Genomic DNA, 27,389 nt, shown 5'->3' on the forward strand with positions numbered 1-27,389 from the left:
TTATGCAAACTTGAAAAAAAAAGGTACTAACTTAAAAAAAAAAAATGTAATAAAAAGACAGCTTGCTTTTGCTTGAATTAAATAATATCTTAAATTATACATCTCCCAACCAATCAGTTTCTAAGTATACGTGCCATTATACTACATGCCCTTTAAGCTGTAGAATCTCGAAACCCAGATAGTTTCCTCAGACTAATGTGATTGAGTACAAAACAAAACCACAAAAATACATTTAAAAAAAAAAATAATCATCCATCCAGCTTACTAATAGTGTGAAGTCAACCAGATCAGTAACATAACTAGTGAAGCTACAGTACTGCTCTAAGAATTGAGAAAATAAATGCAGTGCAAGGGGTGTTACCATTTTCTGCTGAGTACAGTACTACAGTGCATTTCCAGTGATGTATTTATAGGCATTGCCCATGCATCACAAAAGCAAATAATAAAAGCTGGACTCTTGATCAATGGCTCAAGTTCAAACGTGACCTTTTTTTGGCGCCCACAAAAGATAATTTATATGATCATCTGTCCCCATAAAATACATATGGTGACCTCATAAATCTGTCCAGTCAGACTGAAGTCTGAAGTCAAGCTGAATGGTGACTCAAGATTTGATCTGGGGGTCAGGGTTTATCTAGCTGCATTACACAGACCCCAAACACTCATCTAACCTTAGCAAGATCTATAGAGTCCTGATTAAAAAAAAAAAAAAGAAAGAAAAAAGCCAGCAGTTATGGATTGGTTGACACAGAAAAAAAGTCAGGGACAAAGAACAGTGGCAAATTTAAAGCACTTGAAAAGGTAGAAAAGGTAGCTTAAGAACAGCAAAGATAAATGACTACATCAGCAGCCTTTTTTTCCAGGTCTAAGGTTTCACTCTATATTACAAACTTGTTTAGGGACACAAGTCTTGTGGTTTCTGCTGCACTTTATTACTTTTGTCAGTTTAGTAAGAGGTTGAGCATGTTGCTGAATCTCTAAAATAATTTGGTCCATGATATTCTAGTTTTGCTACTTTTATGTTTTCTCGTATGCAAGAATGTCACCCTGACTTTCAGCTTAAATTACAAAGCTTGATTTGTTAGGCTGCATCACATGATTATGCTGGAAAAATGGTGAATAAGCATGATTTGCATATTAATGAGCCAAGTTACACTGTGTTACTCACTACACTCTATTCTCCATAATCAACCGCAGTACCATTGTTTAAATCCTCAGCCCTTTCAAGTTGTTTGTAATTCAAACACTAATAGAAATCAAATTTTGTATAAGGTTAGTACGAACTTTATGATACCACCAATTTCTTTCAATCCGAGTTGTCATGCATTGCAATTCAAATAATAGTAAGAGAAGGCTTACAATGTCAATTTAAGGAATAAAATACTGTATATATTCAGCTTTCAGAGTCACGACTTCTGGGATTGATAAAAAAAAAAAAAAAAAAACTGTGGCTTTTCATCTGCTTGCTGTCCATTTGTTTCTCTTTTAGCAGAAATATGCAAGAATGAGTTTTTGATCTAAATTTCAACTGAGTGTGAATCTATTGGGACCAGAGTACATTGTGACCCTCAAAGAATAAACATACCCTGACAGGTGTAAAGGTAAAACATATGCTCATCTTTTAATTAAACTTTAAACAACTAGCACCTTACGTTTAACATATACAATAACTGTAAAACATTCACAGAAATTATGTGGGGGTTGAAATAACTACCTCTGGGGAATAAATCTCTAGCTTTGGAGGTAATACCTCACTATATTGGGAAATTAAGGATGTGCCAAAATAGTATAACATGGGGCTCTAAAACTGATTTGTAGAACTCCCTACAGGGAATCTGCCAACAGAAAGCTGGTATAATTGTACACAGCACCTCTTTCTTATGAATTAACTTTAATAAGGTTCTCAAACTATCATTTTGTTTTGTAGCTTTTTTATTGTCATGTTGCTTTTTAAAAATAAAACCTATTTACATGCAGTATATTAATTTTGAATGCTACATGCTAAATCCTGAATTAAAAGATCACCAGAAAATGATTGGGATTTACTGGTCAATAGGAGAGTTCAGGAGACTGTTAATGCAGGCTTTACTATAACCCACAGTAGTTGAAATGATGTTGTCTACTTGACAAATGTCAACAATTAAACGTATTCCACATAGAAATATGTAGGCTAACACACAGGTTACAAGCATTACCTTTAATCATAGAATTAGCTTTCAGCTCCCATCACTGTATCAATCTAGTAATACACATAACTCATGGGAAACAGTTTACTGCTTCTACCCATAAAACCCAGTCCTTATTTATATAATTCACATATATAGCCATTGTGTTCGGAATACGAACGGTTACATATGACCAAACACATTCCATGACCTTAGAATGTGCAATGAAGTTCTGTTACAAGCCAGTTGTGGTTTGTTTTTATGACACTAAGAAATCACTCTGGCTTTCAATTCAAGCAGATTTTCTGAAGTTCAGCCAGCAAAAATAAACAAATAACTATGATATAATTTTAATACAAAAAGGTTAAGCATGGTTCAGCATATTACTGGCAATACTACTTTCTTTGTATACATTTATGGACAGAAGAATGGAGATTTCTAAACTTAAATTCTTGATTTAAAATAAAAGTGCCATAAATGTTTCATTAGTGCCAGTATTACTGTTTGATAGCTTTAAAAACAATAACAATAATAATAATAATAATAAAAAAGCTGATTGTGATTTGTCAACAAAGCAAAAACTACTTTAAAAAGGGGAGACAAAAGCAATTAGGTAGATAACTGTGGAGTAAGCATGAGCCAGAATGTGATTGAAATCTTGAAATTGTCCCAGTGCATGCACATATAAATGCCCACAGTGCTAAAAAATGCAGCAAACATTGGCAAGATTGAAATCATTTTATCCTTTCAGATTTAGAGGACCGTTTGTTGTCCATGTCCCAGGTGAAATGCTTAATATCCTATCAATTACCTTAATAGAGGCAAATCCTTTCTTGCACTAATAATCAACAATAAATTATATTTATTCATATACTCAAGCATATACTTGAAACATATTTTCAGTTATATATATAAAAAGTTACTTGTATGTACCACATTATTTTGTAAGTAATGTGTGTTTTATACATTTTAAAGTGACATAATTGCAGTCTCAATTCTGGCGTTGCCTGTCTCAGTTTAACTTGATTTGCTGCATCATCCCATGGAAGTAGTTTTGTTTTTGAAGCAATCACACTTTTTTGTGACACTACTACTTTATTTTTAACAATATATTCAAACCCTTTTGGCATGGGCACACTATGAGACTTAAGGCGTTCCCAATATTACCCTGTAGTCTGGGAGGATAGAATATATGGGTATTTAAAAATATATAATAATAATAATAATAATAATAATAATAATAATAATAATAATAATAATAATAGCATTTCAAGAGGCCACTATACTTGACAGATCAAATACAGTATTGGGGGATTCAGAGTATTACACTGATGAAGGCACTATCCTAAACATCTTTCTACTTGACTTTCTATTTCTTATGCTACCTATAATCTAAGCTTGACTGTTTTTGAAGTTATGGGTGGATTTGTAAAGAACACTTAAAAGATCAAACGGTAACTTGAGAGTGACAATTTTATAAGACTCCTAATGACAAGATTTCTCCCACCAAAATAAAATAATTACAGTTTCAGTGTGTTGATTATATCTACATAACACTAAACTAGGGGTGTCAAATTTGTAATTTGATTTAGTAAGGATATAATTTAATTTCTACTTTTTTTGTATTTCTGTATATGTTATACAACAAAAAGTCCACTTGAATTTAGATAGACATTAGAAATACGTATCATAACGCGTTTTGCTTTGCACAGATTTACCACTTTGCATGAATCTGCACAAGTTTCTAAAATATCAATCTCAAACTCAATACAAGGTCTTTGTCTCCAGGGCTTCCTGTTTCTTTTCTAAGGTTTGATGAAGCTAAAAGGTCTATGGTTTAAATGTATGTAACTTGGAAGTTGCAAGCTTGAACCAGACAAAAAAATGTTGTGGAAGACCAGAAAAAACTGTGTTAACTTGCCTCTCACTATTAAAACAGATTATAAATGTCTTATAAATGTTCTGGTATCATTACATAAGCTCTGTAAAATCATAATGGTTTACCCTTTCTAGTATTTGAAGAATGTCAAGAGCCTATAAGCCTGACTGGATAGTGTCTTATATAAATTCCTTATTGAAAAAGAACAGTTCTGACATTGAGAAAAAAAGAACATACAGGTTATCTGTCACAAGCGGCCTGTTACATTAACTTTACTTACCCCGGATTGTAAAGCATGACAGTCGAGAGATTTTCACACGATTTTGAAAGGTCTGTCATAGACAGGCTAAAGGAAGAAAGCAGTCCGCTCTGAATAAAAATAAAACAGAGAACACTTAGAAGTACTGACAAAAAAAGTATTGGGTTACAAATTTGTATTTATTACCATTGATAGGAAAGAATGAGGCACATCCAGCAAGTTACTGTTCTTAACATAAACTAAAACACACAATTCAATGACAATCATCAACCTTAAACTAGTACAATAAACAGTAGTGAATGTTGCTTCTGGTATCCATACATAATGTGGCTTTTATCTAGCCAATGCAGAGTGATGACTGTTGGTACTAGTAGAGAACAAGACATGGACAAAACAATGATGCAATAAAAACATGGTTAATTAACCATGATTTGTAATAGAATGTTATGATGCTGAATGAATAAGCTGAAGCCTTGCTCTTAATTGTATTATTACTTGTACTGTGATACTTGAAATGTATTTGCTTACGATGGTAAGTCGCCCTGGATAATGGCGTCTGCTAAGAAATAAATAATAATAAATAAATAAATAATAATAATAATAATAATAATAATCAAACACTAATTTTACACTGTAGCTGCTCAGTCCTTTATGCACAATGAGAATTCTCAAATGTCTATCTCTATGTGATGCAAAAGTTACATTCATGTAAAAGTGCTGGTCATATTCAGTAGACTCCCAAGTGTTCTGAAACTGTAATTGTAACAGTAGTTGAAACAAGTAAGGAACAGTTAATATGGTAATTCTCTTAAATAATCACTAAGCAGGGTTTTCCCAAGATGTACCCAAAAGTACATCTAAAACCAAATTAAGATTATTTTTTCAAATGTGGATTGTTGTAAATCTGTTGATGAATTTGGCAATGTCTAAAAACTAGGCAAGGGTTAATTAACTTGGCGCTGTTTATGACTGCTGATTTAAAAAACATGGCAACTTGCCTACCCACTCTTTGATTTCCTCCTTCGGGAATGTGAGAATTTGAACTTAACTCTGTTCACTAATGAACCACTTAAAACGTATGGCCCCTCTGAATCTTGGTTTAATCCTTATTATTTGCCTGTGACATGGCAACAGTTAATCACATTTGTGTTTAAAATAATAAATGACTAAGTATCCACCATTTTGGCATTTTGGCAGTGGTATTTTGTAATGCGTCCTGCTGTGAATAGTGCCTTAAAAAAGGGAAACATGGTGGTCACAAAATTGGCTTATTAACAATTTCAAAAACCAAGTCACATTTTGAACAAAATTTCAACGTCATTTACTTCCTTTTTCCTTCCACCCAACATATTAGATACATATTAAAAGCACACACTCCTGTGATATTAGCATCATGACAGCTGTAATAAAACAAGATTGTATTATCTGCATGCATTTTATTACTACCAAACTATACAACATCTGGTAGACAATTCATGAAACATGAAAAGGAGAAGGAACAAAATTAAGCTTTTGGCTATTTGTCCATGTTTGAATGAGAAGAAAAAATATGAACTAGAAAATATACTCCAAATATTCCAAACCTACTGCTAAAATTGTGAGATGGATTCACAATGTGTGTCTTTAAATCTGTTTTTCTCTACGGTTATATGCTGTATTTGAACTTTAATGCCCGTACAAAAGTAAAGCTCACGCTTAATATACTTCAACCACCCCCTTGCCTTAGTGACATTTTCTTTCACTTGCCATCTGACAGCAGATAAAAGTAATTACCTTCCTTTTCTCCCTGAGTTTTGCAGCTTCTTTGGGGTGGTTAAACCGAAACATGTTTGTTCTTCCAAGCAGTATGACAGCACCTTGCAGAACACAAAATAGGTAATATACAAGTTACAAAAATGAAAGTCTATGTCCTTGGTGCTTGCATTCATAGTCTAATGAATTACAAAAGCACTGTGTGACAGAACTTATTGTCCTGTAATGCAATATATTTATCTGAATAAATAACAAAAGTCTTAATTGTGTAACCTTATGGTTTTATTTGAAAAGGTGTATATGCCCTTCTGAAAACAAGTTATAAAAAATAGCAAGTAGGTTTTAACAAAAACATACCTTTTTTCTTTTGTGTATATTTGTAAGATATTTGCTACCATAGGGCTTGCAGGTAACATTAATAAGCATAACGTTATCTTGTGTATAACCAGCTATCAATGAAAACAAGCTATTATTGGAAAGTGTTTGAATGAGATAAGGACATTTCAAAACATGGCACTAGTTGCTGGTTTTCAATCACTGAATGGACTGAGTCCTTGTAAGTATATAATTGTAAGTCGCCCTGGACAAGGTCGTCTCCCAATAAATAAGTAAATAAACACATTAATAATAATAATAATAATAATAATAATAATAATAATAATAATAATAACAACAACAACAACAACAATAATAACACCGTGTAACAATTTTATTTTTTTTTTTGGTTCCTGGGTAGTAAGTGTTATTTCCTAATTGCTTATGCCTCAAAAGTATAGAAAATGGCTATTATTCCCCACAAACTTTGCTTTTGTGACCAGGACAGTGATATTTTGAAATTTACCTATTTTCCAGAACATTCCAGATAGATTCAGTGCTGAGTAAACTTGGAGTAACTTCTAGAACTTTCTAGAACTTTCCAGTAATATAAATAGTAGTATAAATGCAGGGGCCTTAAGCCCACCAGTTCAGTTTAGTTCCAGCTGCCTAAGTGGATACATATCTGCATTTTTCTGAGATGGCATCAAGAGGCTGCAATGGTGGCATTCCTGATGGGTCTCCAAGGCGGTTTTACCAAGTTTCCCTGCTATCTTTGCCTTTGGGACAGCAGGGACACTAAGGCGCACTACCACAGGCGGGACTGGCCACAGCGGACCGAGTTCTCTGTGGGGAGGAACAACGTCAAGTGGGAGCCACTGGTGGACCCCCGGAAGGTGCTGATGCCACCACTGCACATCAAATTGGGCCTTATGAAACAATTTGTCAGAGCTCTAGATAAGGAGTCGGCAGCCTTCAAGTACCTTCAAGACTTCTTCCCTAAGCTGTCTGAGGCAAAGGTCAAAGCCGGTGTCTTCGTCGGACCACAGATAAAGAAGACCCTGGAGTGCAATGAATTCCCCAAGAAGCTCACTAGTAAGGAGAAAGCGGCTTGGAACAGCTTTGTCGCAGTGGTTCGGGGCTTCCTGGGCAATCACAAGGCCGAAAACTATGTGGAGCTGGTTGAGACTCTGGTGAAGAACTACGGCACAGTGGGCTGTAGGATGTCCCTCAAAGTCCATATCCTTGATGCTCATCTTGATAAATTCAAGGAGAACATGGGAGCGTACTCGGAGGAGCAAGGCGAGCGCTTCCGCCAGGATATACTGGACTTTGAATGCCGCTACCAAGGACAGTATAACGAGAACATGATGGGAGACTACATTTGGGGGCTGATTCGTGAAAATGATTTACAGTATAATCGTAAATCTCGAAAAACTACTCACTTCTAAATCTTTTGTAGTCATTTTTGTATTACTTTAGTATAAATACATGTTAATTTGGATTCATATGTTGTTTTTTTCTGACTTCATGTGAACGAAAAGACACAAATTCGCCCGTTTTCTCATTGGAAATAGGTAAATTTCAAAATATCACTGTCTGGTCACAAAAGCAAAGTTTGTGGGGAATAATAGCCATTTTCTATACTTTTGAGGCATAAGCAATTAGGAAATAACACTTACTACCCAGCAACAAAAATGGTGTTACATAGTGTAATAATAATAATAATAATAATAATAATAATAATAATAATAATAATAAATCCCAGGTTTTAATTAGTTAGTGGTCTCTGGACAATAATTACTTGAAAGCCATTTTCACTTGTAACCTTAGTTTTCCTACACTACATGTTCTTCAATATAGACTGTAGAATAGCCCTCTCCCGTATGTCACCCCCAACATATTAAATTCTCCCAAGCACTCTTGAGAGCCCCTTTTTAGTTAGAAATAAAAAGCTGAAGTAAACAATGAGAACATGTGTAGGGAGGGTGATGGAAAATAAACTACACCTACACAATGTTTCACATTGGATAACTCAATTTATTATTTTTATTAAACTTCAAGAAAGCTATAACTAAATTTGCCCTGCTTTACCATCCCAGAGGTACAGCTGTATGTTACACAAGAAAGGATTGTCATAAACAAGTTGCAAATAAATGTATCATACCTGTATTTTATTAACACATTTTACATGTCTTGACAGTGCATTTAAAGAGTTGTTATTTTAAATGTGGATGCAATGGTTGGCTTACAATTATGAAAAGGATGATGAAAAATGTAAGATGCTGGAAACACAAGAGGATTGTGGGAACAAAGTGGAGCACTTCTGCTATCAGAAACAATAAAAAAATGTAAGGAAAACAAAATGTTGTTGCTCTCAACTAAGCCCACAGTGGATGGTTGTATTCAACATAAAACTAGACAATTTAGCACAATTAGCAATGAAGAGTTTTAAAATGACTGGCCAAAATGAATGTGTGAGATTGAAATAGAACTGCAAAAAGAAAGGATTGTCCATCCATTGCAAGGCCTGAGGAATGCCTGCAACAGAAGCTCAATGTCACTGCTTGTCTCTGTAGATTAACAGAAGGTACTGCAGTCTCCAACACTGCCAATCCAGCAACTTTCATGATCACCAAAATGATTTCTGACGACCGCAATGCAGGCAGCAGTAAAGATAGCTTTCTGATGACTTTTTGCTGCCAAAAAATAAACAAACAATCACTATCATTTGTACAAAGAAAATGGCAGGACTTTCTAGGGGGATATTGGATAAAGTGAAATTGTTATAATGAAAGCAGGTGCGCTGTCTTGATTTGTAGCTTTTTTTTCATCTTGTTGGGACTGGAAAGAATGGATTCCATTGCTACCAGACACAATACCATTTCTGAGACTCAAAAGTTTCAGTGCTAGTTCCCACTTAAACCTCAGGAGTGCTACCAACTCCATCTGCCAATTTAATCACAGCCTGGGGTATCTGTCAGTACCTTCTGCACATACAAATGTTTGGTAATAGAATTCACAATGGTTCTACTGAGTGTGACACTTAAAACAGGCACTTCAGCCTTGAGATATATACATGTGCTAGGGAGCCAGTAAATTAAAAAACAGCAAAAACAAAAAAGAAATAAAATTAAAAAAATCTAAAAAAGTGACCACCACCCTCCCCCCACCGATCAACCAAACCCCCTAATTAATGCCATATATTGGCTTGCCGAGGAAAATATGTTAGTTTAGTTTATGAAAGAGAGGTCACCGATTTCCTAGATATATGTATCAAAGTGTTTTTTTATAATCTAAGATATATATTTGTTTAAGCTGAGTTTATGATTCCCATACATTTTGTCATAATCTAAACCATTTGTATTTGAGCAAACCTTTTTGCTACCATAAGCTTGACTATAGATGTTACCCTCTTCTGAGAATAATGGCACTAAGGTTACCCAAGAAGAAATAAATGAGATTAAACTTATAGAATGATATACAAAGGATTTTCCAAATACTTCACTTGTAGGAATAAGCATTCAGAATAACTTGTTTTCATGAGGGCAGGAATACCAACTGTACGCTATTAGTCTTTAACCCTTTATCGAGATAACCACCATATTGATAACAGCTCTTTGTTGTTATTCAATAGGCTTAGCCAATGTTTATAAGGCCTGTCCTATTTATATATAAAAAATAAAATATAAATAAATAAATAAAAAACTCTTGAGCACTAAATAACTTTACAGAACGTTAACCCTAGGTATCAGTGTTACGCCGAGGACAAAAAGACTTCACATTGGTAACTTGTTCCCCTGTTAATTACCTTGGTTAAGCTGGGTCGGTTCCTTTATTTGTACTCCATTGACTGAGCACTGAGCCCCGTTCAGTGGTATTAGAGTCACTGTACCATTCAGGTTTTCAAACAGGCAGTGTTCACTCTCCAAATCAAGACCATGGAGAACTGAAAGAACCAGAGAAAATACATTGTAATATAGTAAAGAGAAAGAAGCTAAAACTGCATGCAACAATGACAGTAAGATGGACAAATATGTTGCTGAAAAAAAAACACAATTTAAAAACAAGGTATATTCTAAAACTCTCATGAAATCACAACTCTCATGAGATCATCTCAAGATATAACACGGTGCAAAATTGTATGCTACAAAGCAATGGGGTCTACGCGGACAATAGTTTAAATCCCAGCTCATATCACTTTCAGCTAATTAGTAATTATGTACAGGGGTAGAATATTCCTACCCAGTTATTGGGGGAAAGAATATTGTTTAAAAAAAATTGATCAAATATACACAGTGGTAGCCATGGAAAGAATGTGATCATGCATTATCACACTGCATCAGAAATAAAATCTATTTCTGCAGAACATCTCTCAACCATTAGCTAATAGACTTATACACCGGTGTGACCTACAGGCTTTTTCCAGAAATTGTTGTCTCAAAAGGGGTGGGGGCGACTTATACACCAATGCGACTTATACACCAGTTTTTACGGTATTTGACTGTTGAAAGATCTTGAACTAGTGAGTTCTGCATTCAAGGACTCTCTTTCTGAGCTTTTTGACAGCACAGAGACTGTTTCATGTCTCTACTACATTGAGCTTAGAACCAGCTTTTTTCATCCATCATCAAAAGGCATCTTGCTAAACATGTTTGGCTCTATCCAGATTTAACGATTTTTTTAAAAACACATGAAACCATATTGTGACAAGCAGTGTTATGTGCATTTAAATTATGTGGGTGGGTATTTCATGCATGAATCATTTGTGCAACATGTTCTGTGGAGATTTTATTGGAACCAGAAATGTCCACAAGATTTTACGAGTGCCCTGTACAATAAGGTACTATAGTGAGGGGGATAGAAGTGGGCTCTTTGGATTTACTGTACATAAAATGAATCAGAGATTTCCTTTAACCTGATTGGTCAATATGAGGGCCTTAATCTCTGGTAAAGGACCTTAAATGTTAAATTTCAAACTATGTTTAATCACTGTTCCAAGTCAATCCGCCCAAAAATACATAAATACAGTATTTGTGTATTTTACCTTTTTTCTGCTTGATGAAAGAAAATCTCCATTCTTAGACACACACCCTCTGAATGTTACCTGGCAATGTACACTAAGTCAGCTCCCTCGCTGTCCTATACGTTCAATCTATATATTTAAATTTAGCGTAGCAAATAAAGGTTTAAAAAAAATAAATACAAAAAAAAAAAATTAAGTGTTTGCTTTCAGCGGCAATACAGTAACCACAATAACATCTAAAAAATTTTTTTTTTTTGGCCAATATATTTTAGGACCTAACGTTAGTTTAAGTACTGAAATTTACACAAACCTGCACTCAAATCCTAATAAAAAATAAGATACCGGTACTTTGATTTATTTAGATGTTTTACAAACAGTTAACAAACCATGTTCGCTGTTGTGTACAAGGCACTTGAACTGAACAACAGCTCCATGTCAGCAGAAGATTTTTGGAATAATGAGGATAACATTTGCTTAAACAGAACATGGGAGCATTGGTTCCTTATCTTTTGACTGGGTGAAACACGTTTTGAATCATTTAGGTTCAGTATGGAACTTGATTTTATTAGAAAGATGTCAACAGCTGCCTACTCCAGTTGTAGCACTGCTAACCTCTCAGAATTAATTTAAGACGCTTCTACTGTAAATGATATGAGACATATTTTCAATTATATATATATTTTAGACCTGACATTAAAAGGTTAAGACAGCAGCAATGGATTGTCTTGTGATTAAAACCCAATACCCATTTTGAAGTCGCTGACGTAAAGAAACATCCATTACATTGTCATGTGCTTTAGTCAAGCACTTTGAAACATCAAATACCCGTCTAAAGACAGATTTCAGTATAGAAGTTTGACGAAACAAACTCACCAATGTCCTGTTCAGCTGCAGCATCGTCACGACCAACAACAGTCTTCCCGTCCTAAAATAAATGGTTAAGGATGGTTCATTTAATTAAAGAAAGAATAGATACTGTACTGCTTTCATTATTTGAAACAACATTTTGAAATATACTACCGTATTTGTTTTCGTTTTAGAAAATACTTGCTTTTAAATGATACAGGATGATACCAGTACTAAGCAGATCATCATCAATACCAATTAAGTGAGGCAGCTCAGAGTCTAAAACCACACCGATCCCTTCTTTTCTGAGTGCAAGGGTTTCCTCCTGCAGCAAAAAATAAATACAGAGCAGAAAGAAAGAATTTACATTAATTTATATTCTTTTACACCCACTGTCTACAAGTGTGTTAATACTTCACAGGACTAAACACTTAAATCAATTTTGTAACTATTACCTTGAAATGCCAGTTTTTTTTTTTATATACTTGTGCAGTTTTCATGAACAATCTTTCAGCAGCTCTTATTTCCAATGACTGTGTCTCCTATAATAATGTTATTCGACTGCAATTCCAAGCAACTAGGAATCTGCACTAGAAGCTAAAGATCAAATCTTAAAACATTTCATCAGGTTTCTGAGGAAGTAGGGTTCCTTAAAATATCTGATTCAAGTATAGTGTATAGCCCTGCATTTTCAAGTTCATATTTACTCAATTGGTGTATTACAACTGGCTGTACTAATATGGTCAACTTGTATCCAGTCCTAAAAGAACACACTCAATTTAGATACATTAGTGCTGCTGTCCAGTATAGAGCAAACAAGTTTATCCAGATGATTACCACTGGTACTTGCAAACTGAACTATTATCAATGTGTAGGTGTTACATTTTATTTGGAGGCTGTGTGGTCCAGTGGTTAAAGAAATGGGCTTGTAACCAGGCGGTCCCCGGTTCAAATCCCACCTCAGCCACTGACACATTGTGTGACCCTGAGCAAGTCACTTAACCTCCTTGTGCTCTGTCTTTTGGGTGAGACGTAGTTGTAAGTGACTCTGCAGCTGATGCATAGTTCACACACCCTAGTCTCTGTAAGTCGCCTTGGATAAAGGCGTCTGCTAAATAAACAAATAATAATAATTATTTGGCCTATGAGTGCCTTACTCTGCACTTGAGACAGTCTTGTGCCGCAGTCTGCAGTGTGTTACAATCTAGGACAAGATGAACAATTTCTTAATTCAATCTGAAATTGATTTTCTTTTATCTAAAAACAAATCACACCTTAATAGGTTTGTAGGAACAATTCAATTGATCATTTAATGTTTATCTGGGTTGATTAGTTCTCTTATTAATAATATTTAATTGACGTGTTACAAGGATCACGGATTTACTATGAACACACATACACGTGCAGACTCAAGGAATGTTTAATCAATATTAGTATTTTATTAAGTACACAAACAATAAACAGAAATCAGAAAAGTAAGAAAGTAAATCTCTTAGTCTCCAAGCGCAAACACAATTCAAAAAGCTCTCACTACACTCATGCTGGCTAGCAGGCAATTGAAATATGACACCACCTGTCTCCTCACACACAAACAGCAGCTTCAACAGCAAGGAGGCTGCGACGTAGCTAGTACCTTGCTCACACGCACACACACATACAAGCACACACCCAGCCTAACTGAAATGATGCAGACAATCTTAGAATATATCACATTAAGCTTATTAATGGTATATAGATTAAGTATATGGCATGTTTATTTTTAAAGAAATTCTTCATACAACAATATGAGGTAGATTACTTATAGTTACTTCATCAAGTTTCACTAAAAGTTATTTCACACACAAAGTGTGCAAACTAAATAATTAACAGTTCAATTATATTTGAATGTGTTACAATTAATTAATTTAGTTCCATGAAAGGAAAATGCAACAAAGTATACTCAACAGTTCCTTGAAGCTTAGACTTTTGGTCCACTGTTTTGGAAACTCAATCTGTTGAAGTGTCAAGTACAAAAAGCTCTCCTCTCACAACAAAATCTTCAATCCGACGTTGGATCAAACTTGGCAACAAAGCTTTCAATTCTTGATAGAATCAACAAACAGCTGCAACAAAGTCTTCAGTCCTCGGTATAGGATCCACAACAGCGCCCGTCCGCTCTGTCCTCTTCGCTGAATCGTTTAGCTACACAGGTAGCAGGGCACAGTTTCTTTTGGATACTGTGGTTTTAGGTGTACAATAGACCCAGACTGGTTTGTCTGATAAATCGCTGTAAGTTTTACGGCCATCCTCCAGCCGGGCTTCAGTCTCATTGCTTGTGGTATTAACTCGCTTGCAGCTTGCTGCTTCTTCTTGGGTCCATTTTCAGGCAGAGTCCCGTCTTGGTTCCGTTTTTAGGCAGAGTCCCGGAGTTGCAGCTTTGCTTAGCAGAGTGACAGCACCTTGTTTAGCATTCGATGTGGAGGGCAAAATGTTTAGTTTTGCTTGGATATTTATAGTCTTTTTCACTCTGCTAAATAAATAGCCACTTTCATGAGATCATTTGTGTATCTTGCCTTTTTTTAAACTCACGGTCCTTTGATGTTTTAATGTCCTTTTCCACTGGGACATCACTATTTTATGTCTTCCTTGTGTCAAAATGATTGTTGTTGCACGTGTGAATTATCTGTACATAATTCAACTGTCCGCTCAGCCTAATCAAGTTCAGGCACCAGTCATCTAATCAGTAGGTCACATAGTTCAGTATGTGTGCAAGCCAAAGGCTCCCTTCAAGACAAAGCAGTTTGCCCTGTTTCTCAAGGCACAGTTTCATAAATGAATCCAGTTACATTTAATACACGTTCATGTATTATCATATTCAGGGAATATGTCCCACAGGTTTCTTTTTAAATCATTTTTAGTACAGTTTATTTATTTATTTATTTATTTATGTATTTTTTATGTCCAAAAGTCATACTATAAATCAGCAAATTAGATCCCCAAATAGTAAATTGTAAATAGCAGGTTTTATTTTTATTAAAATAATTGTAATATGTTAAGTACTATTGGCTGGTCTAAAATGAAAGAACTACTGCAGAATCTTACTATTTAGACACAGTCAGTATATTAGAAAAGACAGCACTAGAACAAATAGGTTATTATCAATCTTGACAATCCCACAAACCCAATTTTTAGTGATCCTGGCTTTCCATTTGACATGTTGGATTAGGCTGGCAATGTTGACTCTGAGTTAACTAAAGCTAAAGTGTTGGTGGCTACCACAGTGGTTGCAGCCCAGAGATATAAAAAAATATAAAATAGACGACAACCCTGTTTTGACCAAATTATGATTTTGTTTTTCAAAGCAGGCATCCCAGGATATATGCATCCAAAAGCCAATAGAATCAACACGCTTTATATTCTAATTGCAACAGAAGTGCTACAACACATTGGGTTTTTTTAGATTAATTAATTGCGGCGAGATCTTGTCAGGTTAAAAAACAGGTCTTGTAGTTCCACTGTATCCATCTGAAGCTTGCAGACATTACGGTTTCAAATCTGTAACTGCACAGGTTCTGTTGAATTTAGTCTTTCATTCCTACAGTCTCCACCTAACCTAACACTAAGGCTTAACAAAATAAAGGAAATCACTGTATTGATGCTTTCCTGAAAATAGAACTAATCAGAATTGTTAAAAATGACAGATTGTCTTTCTGAATCATTTCTCAGATCAGCCAACCGTTATGGAGTTGTAATCCTCATAAATAATAATCACGTGAAGAAAAAGTGATTCTGTACGAGACTGATGTCTGCAAAGCTTAAAAAAATTATACCCCTATAGATGAGAAAAAGTATTTTAGCTTTTAGCAGGGAACATTGAGAAAATCAGCAAAAGAAAAATGAGACTGAGTGGGGATTCGTAACCACATAGTTAGTTGATAGAGGGGTGTATTCAATCAAAAATGATGTATATATGCTTTTTTTGCTAATGTAGTGGATTGTTTTGGGTGTGTGCTTGTATGTCTGGAAATTTGACTGAATAACCATAGAAAGTGAAAATAAAGCGCGTCAACACATTTTGGTGCGTCGGCAAGGAGACTTAGAGACCAGAAACACTGTAGTTAAGAGCTCATGCGCATTTATTTACAATACATTTTCACACCACACTACCTGTCTAACACCCGTGACCACCCTATTTATACTCCTGTAGCCTTAATTGATCATTTAATTATTTATTCAATTGACGGCTCCAGCCACATCCCCATGTGCTTTTGCAGGGAGGAATTTGACACAAAGGAGCCCCTTCTGCCTCCAACGGGCACTGCTACATGGTTTCTTTGCAGTACATTTCGTTGCTTTTTTTTTTCCTCTTCTCAAATAAACCTACAGTTCGGTCTCCGAGTCTCCAGGGCAGCTATCCCACTTCTAAAACACCATATATGACGGGGTGTGTCAGCAAGAAGACTCGGAGACCAGAAACGCTGTAGTTAAGTGCTCACGCACATTTATTTACAATAAATTTTCACAACACAAAACTAAACTAATCAAACCACGCACAGTGCCTTCACCACCAGACTACTTGTCTAACACCCGTATTCACCCTATTTATACACCTGTGGCTGGAGCCTTAATTAATCATTTAATTATGCATTGAATTGACGGCTCCAGCCACATCCCCATGTGTTTTTGCAGGGTGGAATTTAACCCCCTCCCTGCTACCGAATATTCCCCCCCCACACACACACACGTGCACCGGCAGGGCTTTCAACTTGCCATGATGCCAAATCATCACAACCAAATTGAATTAATTATAAAAGCATGCTTGTTTTTGATGGTTATTTTTGCACAAAAAAAAATATTTTAAATTATTTTACAAGAGGTTTTGAAACAAAAGCATTCATGTATTAAAAATGTTATTGGGGAAATGCATGTTGTTAGTTGTTATTACACAAATAACATATTGCCAGATTCTGAATATTATTAAAGCTCCCACACTTTGTATTCCACACAAATGTATTTATGATTAATGTTGCCCTACAGCTTTGACATTCAGATTGTAGTCTATTACACCCTGGTATTACAACTGTCACACTATAAAGCTAAAAGTCACAGTTAAATCATTGTCCAAGGGAAAAAGTCACATGAAAAAATAGAACAGCTACTAAATAAACATGTATTTGGTGGCATTTATAAAACAGGATTACAACCTAGTCATCTTTGGGATGGCTTTGTGTGACGAAACAGGGTTGAGAGAAATTCAAGTGCGGCTGGTCAGTAGCTATTCCTAAATTCATCTTTAGAAAGCTTTTTAAACTCTTTTTGGTTTCTATCCCAATTTTTGTCAGCACAATGCATCCAGTAGTAATACAGGTTATTTTTTGTTACTTTTAAACCGTGGGAAGAAAACTTCCATTAGTTACCAATACATTGTCCATACTATGGACCATAATCTTACAGCATTAGTTATAGAACCTCAATGATTTTTTTTTTTTTTTTTATGAATATGGTAATTCTCTAGACATGTATAACAAGTGTAACTTACATATATATGTATAGAGAACACCTCCAGGCCTCCAGGATAAAACCCCCACCCTCTGTACATATTATATTACTTCAATTGGGTCAAATCATAGCACATGGCAATAGCACAATAAAAGGGTCAAGTGATTTTTGAGGGTTTGTAAAGCAAATGAGCACCACAAATGAATACAATTACTTTGAGATTTTTGGCTATGGAGTTGTATTAGCATGAGACAGTGCATTCAGCATTGGTTCTGCAGAAACTATGGTTCTTAATTTATTAGGCTATGTCTTCAGTTGGACTACTGTAACTCCCTTTCACTAGTCTGTCAAACAGCCAGATTATTACAAAAAGCCCCAATACATTGTACTGTCCAAGTTTGGGGGATAATGGATCTATCCTAACACATAGTTTGTTTGATCATCAAAAATTAGTAGCTTGATATTATGAGTTATTCAAAAGTTACAACTGTTACATTCTCACCCAACCTTTCAGCAGTTCTTTAACATGTCCTAATATTATTTAAATAATATATAATTATATAAATGTCAGATAACTGCACTGCTAGTTAATAAATAGTCAGCTAGTGGGCTATTGAATATAGAATTAATGTAACACTAATAATCAGAATTGCCTGGTATATACATTAAGGAGAAGATTACCTAACTAAATAGGGAAAAAAAAAAAAAACAAACAGTCAATGGCTTATGGAATACAAGACAAGGCAGCAAACACATACAAATACAAGACGTAACAGAGTCATAAACATCCTTCAATAAGCTACCAAACCACACATTACAGTCATATAGATTATTTTAGCAATTTAGTTAGAAAATAGGACTATGTAGTGTAATGGAAATCCATCATTGCAAGAAGTCAATACTTCCTATCCCTCCATGAACAGACCAGTCCCTTTATCTTTTTACCAGCTTCGCAATTCTATGAAAGATGCCTACATTTCCACCCAGACAGTTAGTAGAAAGCCTTCTTCGTTCGAACACTAACAGGGAAAGACATCTCCTCTCAGCCTGACGTTTAATTAAAAGAATTCTTCAAAGACTTCATTAGAGGTGATGTGTTGTCTCACAGATTAATAGGATGTGTCATTTTTATGAAACATCACATATAAATGAGAGTATAGCATACTTTCTTTCATATCTACTACTGCTTCAGTTCCTCAGAAGTCAAGGTTTATTTTTTTTATTTCATAAGTGATGATTACTGGAAAAAGTATGTGGTAGAAATAATTAATTAGTTTCCCCTTAACTTGAAACATGACTTTTTATATTTCCATTAAACTTATCATCAACAGTGATGTAATTCTGAAATGAATATCAACAATATTTAACTCCAAGTTCATGCCTAACCATGTCAATGTGCATGTAACCATGCTAACGAAAGGGATTTTAATAATTCAGTTCTCATGGCACAGATTTAACATGTACAGCATTTACAGATCACAACAAAAGGAAGCCTTTGTGTCCTATTTTAATCAAATAGCATTAAAGGAATAGAATGAATTGTTTGAAATATGGAATTATTAACCTAATTATTACTGTACATTTTAAGATTCATATGCAATGCCTATTATATAAAATATTGTGCAAACCTGAATTGAGAATTGTATTCTCTATTTTTAGATTGGGCAGTTTATATCAAGGTCAAATGTCAGACCATTTAACTCGTTTTCTTTTTTGTGCACAGCCACAAGAAATTCTCAAATTGGATAAAGACTTCAAATTCAATTAAATGATATAGATTTTCTCACAGAGCTTATTCACAAGTAAAAACACAACAATAATAACATAACACAACAATAGTAAGAACAATAACAATAGATGATCACTAAGGACGTAAATACAAAGGTCACTATGATCTCTATATACCGTTTGCACGTGTAAAACGCTTCACATAAGATTCTAAAGATTTTACTTAGCAAGCTTCATAATAATTTGACAAATTCTTAAATGTAAAAACATAGGTGCAATTTTTAGAAACTAATAGTAAATAGATATTTCCAATCGCTGTTGGACATACTTAGAACACCTTTTAAAAGGGGGAAAGAAAAAAAAGATGATGTACTTGTTTCCTGCTGTGTCCATGATAAGACTGTTTTAAAAATAAATAAATAAAACCCATAGAACGCAGGTATATGTAATGTAAATCTTTCAACAGATGCCACTTTTTCCTCACTGTTTGAAATTCTTAATTATTATTATTTTTTTTTTTGAATGAAGTGTTTTTCATATGATTTTACCTCTGGGTTATTCCAGTGAAGCCGTTTGTAAAATATATCGAGAAATATCAGTAAGCCAAGGGTTACAAAGCAATAAACTGCACAGTAGCAGATTATTTCCCTATGTATTCATCTGACAAAACTTGTTATGAAAATGCTAACAAACACCATCATGTAACGCAGTAAAGTGTTTCACTATTCAAAACTCTCCTGCCTCTAAAAAGGTTCCCCAGTGTGAGATTTGATTGTGCAGAAAGAAAAAGAGAGTAAACATTGCAAATGATACCTCAATAATGTTTGAAGGTTTTTTTTTTTATGTATAATGTAACAGAAGATGAACAATAATAGAAAAAGCTTTCAGGCAGTTCTTATCTTTTCTTTTGATTCAATGCTTTAAAATTCTTAAAGGTGGAAATCAGGACTAAAAAATCATTAGACTGCAATTCTTCATAAAACAGTAATTATCTGAGTGATTAGCTAGCTATTCTTCTGATGCTTGAATGGAAATATGTTCTTGAATAACAATGTGATAAGATGATGCTTTTCCATTAAGGTTTGTTTGATAGAAATTAGCTAAATAAAAACAAAGAACTAAAACACCAAAGTAAGTTGTATATATTCTGATAATAAAACAGATTAAAGGGCAATATTTATGGGAAAGGGCAATATTAATGGGAAAGTTAATATCATAGGTATTTCCCACTTACAATTTCACAAGAACCTCTACAGTCGCAGACAAAAGTATTGGCACCCTACGCTTATTATACCATAATTCAAGGTAACAGATTAAGGACAAGCATTTAGTAAATTTTAAACACTTTTTAAAAAAACAAAAAACAACACACACACACACACACTTTCTAGTAAATTTAACAAATAATCTTTATCAAAAAACAAACATTAAATTTAAAGTATTCATTCATGACAAAAGTATTGGGATAACTGATTTAGTATTTTGTATGTCCTCCTTTTGCTTTTATTCTGGCTTTTAGTCATTTATGATAATTCTTAACCAGTATGTTACATCTTGTTTATGAAATCTGGGCCCATTCTGTCTTGCATATTCCCTGCAGCTCAGACAGATTGGTTACACAATGCCTGGCTACAGCTTATTTCAGATCACTCCAAAGCATTTCTATTGGATTGAGATCTGGGGATTACGAAGGCCATTCCAGAACTTTTATCTTCATTTCTTCCAAGAATTGCAGAGTTGACAGCCGTATGCTTTTGGTCCTTGTCGTGTTGGAAGATAAACTGTCTGCCAATCAGCCTACGAGCAGATGGTATCATTGTACTTTGTAGAATATTTTGATACATAGCTGCATTAATTCGATCTTCAGTCGCATTTATCTTTTTTTTTTTTAGCTGCTCAGACGATTCTCCTACCTGCTATACTCGTAATTTTCCTTGGACGCCCACGTCTTTCAGGCGTTTCAGTTGAATTTGTTCTGTGGTACTTCTTGATTATTGCTCTGATTGTGGATTTTGGTATTCCACATTTCTTTGATACTCTTCTGTAGCCATTTCCTTTGTCGTAGTTTGTTACGAGTGCTTTTCTCAAGCGTGAATAATGCGGTCTTTGATAACACTTCCTTGTTGCCTGCAGACACTCATTCATGTACCGCTCTCCAGCCCTTCGGCAAACAAACTGCCTTCTGCTACAGCCAAATATACTCATCAGTCCAGAGCACCTGCTGCCATTTTTCTGCACCCCAGTTCCTGTGTTTTCGTGCATAGTTGAGTCGCTTGGCCTTGTTTCCATGTCAGAGGTATGGCTTTTTGGCCGCAAGTCTTCCATGAAGGCCACTTCTGACCAGACTTCTCCGGACAGTAGATGGGTGTACCAGGGTCCCACTGTTTTCTGCCAATTCTGAGCTGATGGCACTGCTGGACATCTTCCGATTGCGAAGGGAACTAAGCATGATGTGTCTTTCATCTGCTGCTGTAAGTTTCCTTGGTTGACCACTGCGTCTACGGTCCTCAGCGTTGCCTGTTTCTTTGTGCTTCTTCAAAAGAGCTTGGACAGCACATCTGGAAACCCCTGTCTGCCTTGAAATTTCTGCCTGGGAGAGACCTTGCTGATGCAGTATAACTACCTTGTGTCTTGTTGCTGTGCTCAGTCTTGCCACGGTGTATGACTTTTGACAGTAAACTGTCTTCAGCAACCTCACCTTGTTAGCTGAGTTTAGCTGTTCCTCACCCAGTTTTATTCCTCCTACACAGCTGTTTCTGTTTCAGTTAATGATTGTGTTTCAACCTATACATTGAATTGATGATCATTAGCACCTGTTTGGTATAATTGTTTAATCATACACCTGACTATATGCCTACAAAATCCCTGACTTTGTGCAAGTGTACCTAGAAGAATTGATGCTGTTTTGAAGGCAAAGGGTGGTCACCAAATATGGATTTGATTTAGATTTTTCTTCTGTTCACTCACTTTGCATTTAGTTAATTGATAAATATAATCTATTAACATGTCTATTTTTGAAAGCATTCTTACTTTACAGCATTTTTTCACACCTGCCTAAAACTTTTGCACAGTACTGTGTATATATATATATATATATATATATATATATATATATATATATATATATATATATATATATATATATATATATATATGATTTTCTTAAGACACCTTTTAAACACTGGCTCTTGAATTGTACTCAATTGGTTCAACATTAAATGAATATGTAGTTTATATGTCCAGTCAATCGCATACAAAATTCTGGATGAACCCACCTCATTCCCCAAAGATGGCTGAAGCAGATTAAGGTTAGAATTAAGCAATGATGGTAGTTTGGTGTGGTACAGATCCATTTTCACTCTGCTCTCTATTCCTATGGAAACTTACATCTGATTTGACAATTCTAAATTAATTACAAGAAAGAAAAAATAGTCAAAAGATCAAAGTATGATGATTTAAAGACTTGTTTATGATACATCAAGTTATTCTTGATCTGAAATGGTTATTCTTACAAAAATAGCAACAAGGGAGCAGTGTACTAACAGTATACTGTTATATTGTGGAGCCAGCTGCCTATTACTTTACAATGCAAAGCTCAATATTAATATTGTGTAAGAGTGTGTAAGGTGCACCACATCATTCTTCACAGGTTGTCTGGGTTTTATTTTCAGAACAACATAAACCAAGAAACTGCAAAGGACTTCTGGGTCATTCCGTGACAAATCACTCAACAGGTTACACCCTACCATCCTCGATTTACACCATGCTTGGTTCTTGCGGTTGTTTCAGGCAAACAAGCTCAAATTTACACTTTTAGACTGATCAGGTAAAGGGGTCAAAAGTTACAGAGGTCGAAATGTGGTTTATGGGTACCCGCCTTAACGTTAGTAAGGTAAGCCAACTGTTTTACATGTGTATAGCTGTTATATCTAACAAAACCATCTTCAGCCACGGGGGCCTGACCATGACACAACATCGAGCAAAACTGTACTTAATCTCTTCAGAGTCAGTACAGGGGTTGCAGCAATGCGCTAGGTTGAATAACTGGCAACTTGCATCTTGTAAAGCGCTTTGTGATGGTGGTCCACTATGAAAGGTGCTATAAAAAATAAAGATTGATTGATTGACTGATTTCCAAATTGGGGTACAAAAGGGGGTAAAATAATTGCAGTTTCAAGTTCAAAATTCTCTTTAGATGTTTCCAATTATATGTAAATATTTAATGTAAATGTTTTATACACCTTTTCAGGGTGTGTATTCCTAAGTGAATTGATTGTAACTGGAAAAAGTCAATAGAACACATTTTTCAGGTGTTACATTTTTTGTGTTTATTTTGTTTATCAAAAGAAAAATAGCTTAAAAAATAAATAGTTGTTATTATCATTGTTGTTCTTCTAGCAAAAATTAATTTAGTATATAAAGTTGGTCACAACAAAAATATATGGTCTCAGTCTTGGTCTCTGTACTTTTGGTCTTGACTACATCACTGAGAAAAGGTCATGTGTCTGTGCAAAATTTCAGGAAGGTAATATTTGTGTAAAATTACTTTTCTGCAACAAATGTGACAGTCAATGACCCATTCTCTTGTGCCACAGTTTCTCAGTCTTTTTGAGATCTTGATTCTGAAACTTGAGACAAAGTGAGACTAGGGCATATAACACTACAAAGAATGTTGCTATGGGGAACCCAGCATTTGTCATCCTTCTCTGGCCAGATACTGCTGTGGTTTCCTACCAAGGTGCATGAAATAGATATAAAAGTCTCCATATTCCTCAGACATTTTCAATCATACCCATCTGTAACGGGGGGGGGGGGGGGGGGGGATATGATCTGTGCTGACTGTCTGGCGCATGCGTGGTTCTGCAGGAAAAGGGCAGCAGCTCATAAGATCCGCCTTTCAGTCATGGCGATGACACGGAGAGGTGGGGAAGAGGGTGTGTTGGCTTTCCCTCTCTCCGAGTGCCTGAGAGGAGGGCCTTGGGGGATTGCTCGGCCCATAAGAACTGTGCTTGGTTATACATTCGGATGGCCGTGTTTCGGAATATACAGTGACGCTGGCAGAAGACACCAGTGTAAACAAGGACCAGGCAAGCCTGGCTGAGGGAGACAGCCTGCCTTAAAATAATTTAAAAAGTAAAATAAATAATTACGTACCCGAAGGGATATGTGTAGTTATACGGGGAACTCTGGCCACCCCAGTGTATAGAAATAGCTGAGCTGGCCATCAGTGGGATGCTGCAAGCTCTTTTTTGCAGTCTTTCGCTTGACTGTTCCCCCAATACCCTTCACAAGGGACTTTGCCATGTGAAATTGCAAAGAAATGCATTCTGCATCCAGGTTGAAGTCTGGTTTATGGTGGCAGAGATGTATGAAATTGAAAAGGTCTTTGTACTGGGCAGCACAACTATCACTAAAGTAATGGATTTTCCTCAGGTGGGTAAGTTTTTCCTTCACTTGCGGGAGGAGTTTGGATTGAAAGAATTCCTGGCACCTATTATACTCTACATCAGTGGGAAGTGCTCAAAGTCTGAAATTTTGCACAGACAAAGCCAAGACCTTGACCTTTTCTTGGTAATTTTTTTAGATTTTTATTTTTGTGGTTTCACCCCAAGGTCAAAGGTCAAACACTGTAAGGTATTTTGTTTTCTTCAAATGTATTTAAGGGGGAGGGGGGTACCCAACAACCACATTTTGACCTCTCTATAACTTTTAACCCCTTGACCTGATCAGTCTAAAAATGTAAATTTAAGTTTGTTTGCCTGAAAGAACCCTAGAGACCAGTTTCGTGCAAACTGGAGAGGTAGGGTTTTAAAATTCAACTTTTTTGGGCGCGATTTGTCATGGAATGATCCTTCTGTGAATTTTGTAAAAGCTGCTTAGTACAATGCTTAGTACATCGCAAAACATTTCGGATACTGCTGTATTTTTGTAAATCAGCAGGCGTTGAGTATATTTTAGGTCAACCACAGAGGTATCACTTTTCTTAATTGGTCTACCGTAATGGCAGGGTTAGAAACCTATGCTCATCCGCGGCTAATTAAATCTGATGAGGACTAGTTGATGTCTGTGTCTCAGTAGTCCTTTGGGCGAGTACTGACATACTCTCACGTTCAGTCTTGCATTAAAAAAATGCAGGAAAAGTCAATTTTCTAACAGGGTGTAACAGTGGTGAATAAGCATTCACAAGGCTTACAAAACAGTCACTCGGAAAGAAACTGAAACCTTCCTTCATCTCCCCTGCAATGCCAACCTCACTAATGACGTTTACATTTGTGTTCTCCCTCTACGCGGGATGCAAAATTTATTGGGCATTTGATTTTACTGAAACACGTTGCATCTTTGAAGCTGTGTAAAGTTTATACCGGGTTGACACCCCCCACCACAAAAGAAAAAAAGACTGAAGATGTGATTAGCAAAGGGGCTGGTTGCACTAACAAGATATAAAAAAAAGGCCACATTTTACTAAACATTTTAAAACTAATAAATAAACAATTACCATAATGAACATTAACAAAATATGTTGCTTAAAACATAATAACACAAAATATTCATAATAAAGTTGAGTTCTTACCGATAAACAACAGTAACATGTTTAATGTTTGTGACTGTAGCTTGGTGTTGTTTACATTATTGTCAGCATATTTTAAGTATTTGGAAGTGAAATTACGTTTTTAAAACAACTCTTTTCTTATACCAATACAGTACTAGAGTACCATTTTAATAGCAAAACATCCACTGGAGGCTCTGACAAACCAGACATTCAAATCCATTGATAAAGCCCACCAACTTTCTTGAAAAAAACCTGCGTTTCCCTCATTATTCTTTTGTATTTTTTATTCTCTCATTAGTACCTAACCTAGTAGATTCAGCGTCCGTCCTTCTGGCAGATTCTACTGTACTTCCTGAAGTGGTTTTCTCCCACTGCTAATTAAAAAAAAAATGTAGCCACCTAGCTAACAATTTCATCCCGAGAGCTGCAGTGAAACGTATGGACTTTAAATTGGGACTTTAGTGAAGACTGTGCGAGTACATTAATTAAGTTATTTAATCACTCACAGGATGTAACCCCCAACTCCACAAACCAGCCAACATTTTTGTAAATAGCAACACATGCAATGAACAATAAAATAAACATTGTATTTGCGTCATCGGTATCATTTTCAGGCGGAGCTTTGTGGTTGGCACGGTGACACAGCTGAGAGAATTTTTCCTCTGTCATCCTGTCTGGTGCTGTCAGTTTCTCAGCACACACTATTAATCGCTCAGAACAAGGTGCAAACAGGTGATTGATTGATCTGTAGGAGCATTTACTAAGGTGCCTTTGTTAAAATAAATAAACAAATAAATAAATACAAATCTAAATTTATAACAGTGTTTTTGGAAAATAAAATGTAAGCCTAATATTTTTAGGGACCCCATCTGTTGTTGATTCCAACTTAGGCACTTCACATAAGGACTAGTAAGTTTCAAAAGGTACTAGTCCTTTGGACTAGTACCACAATTTTGTTAGTTTTTAACCCTGGTAATGGTATTGTTCTGCTTGGGAAAACTGAGATTGGGGCTATAAAGTTATGTTTAAAGTACAACCTGTTTAATTTATTATTATTATTATTATTATTATTATTATTATTATTATTATTATTATTATTATTAGAAAAGTTTAATGGGTTACTGAACAAAATGGCAGCACAAATTAAAAACATTAAAAAGTTAAACCTCTTCTGTATTCCAATATTCTCACATCTAAGAGACACCAAGCATCAGATTATTTGCTTGCTTGGGTCTGTTCAGTACAGGTTTAAAATTACACTGATGATATCATCATGCAAGATTACATGATAAAGAAGAACTCATGATTAGGCTAATGAATGCCATTGTTCAACATAATGTAAAAGTCTGTGAAGCAGTTTTTAAAAAAATCATTTTGCTAAATTAGGAACA

At 35.4% G+C, this 27,389-nt stretch overlaps 1 protein-coding gene across 2 annotated transcripts in view; it reads right to left on the minus strand.

Annotated features, from left to right (window-relative positions):
• kif16ba (kinesin family member 16Ba) overlaps nucleotides 1–27,389 on the minus strand; it is a 140,238-nt gene that overhangs the window by 68,336 nt on the left and 44,513 nt on the right. For both annotated transcript variants that reach the window (XM_034005346.3, XM_034005345.3), the window contains exons 13-17: nucleotides 12,448–12,567; nucleotides 12,270–12,321; nucleotides 10,182–10,319; nucleotides 6,077–6,159; nucleotides 4,325–4,413 (exon numbers count right to left, since the gene is read on the minus strand). In XM_034005346.3, coding sequence (XP_033861237.3) covers nucleotides 4,325–4,413; nucleotides 6,077–6,159; nucleotides 10,182–10,319; nucleotides 12,270–12,321; nucleotides 12,448–12,567 — 482 coding nt within the window. The remainder of the gene's footprint in view (nucleotides 1–4,324; nucleotides 4,414–6,076; nucleotides 6,160–10,181; nucleotides 10,320–12,269; nucleotides 12,322–12,447; nucleotides 12,568–27,389) is intronic.

This window comes from Acipenser ruthenus, chromosome 5 (genome assembly GCF_902713425.1).
Source record: "Acipenser ruthenus chromosome 5, fAciRut3.2 maternal haplotype, whole genome shotgun sequence".
NCBI lineage: Eukaryota > Metazoa > Chordata > Actinopteri > Acipenseriformes > Acipenseridae > Acipenser > Acipenser ruthenus.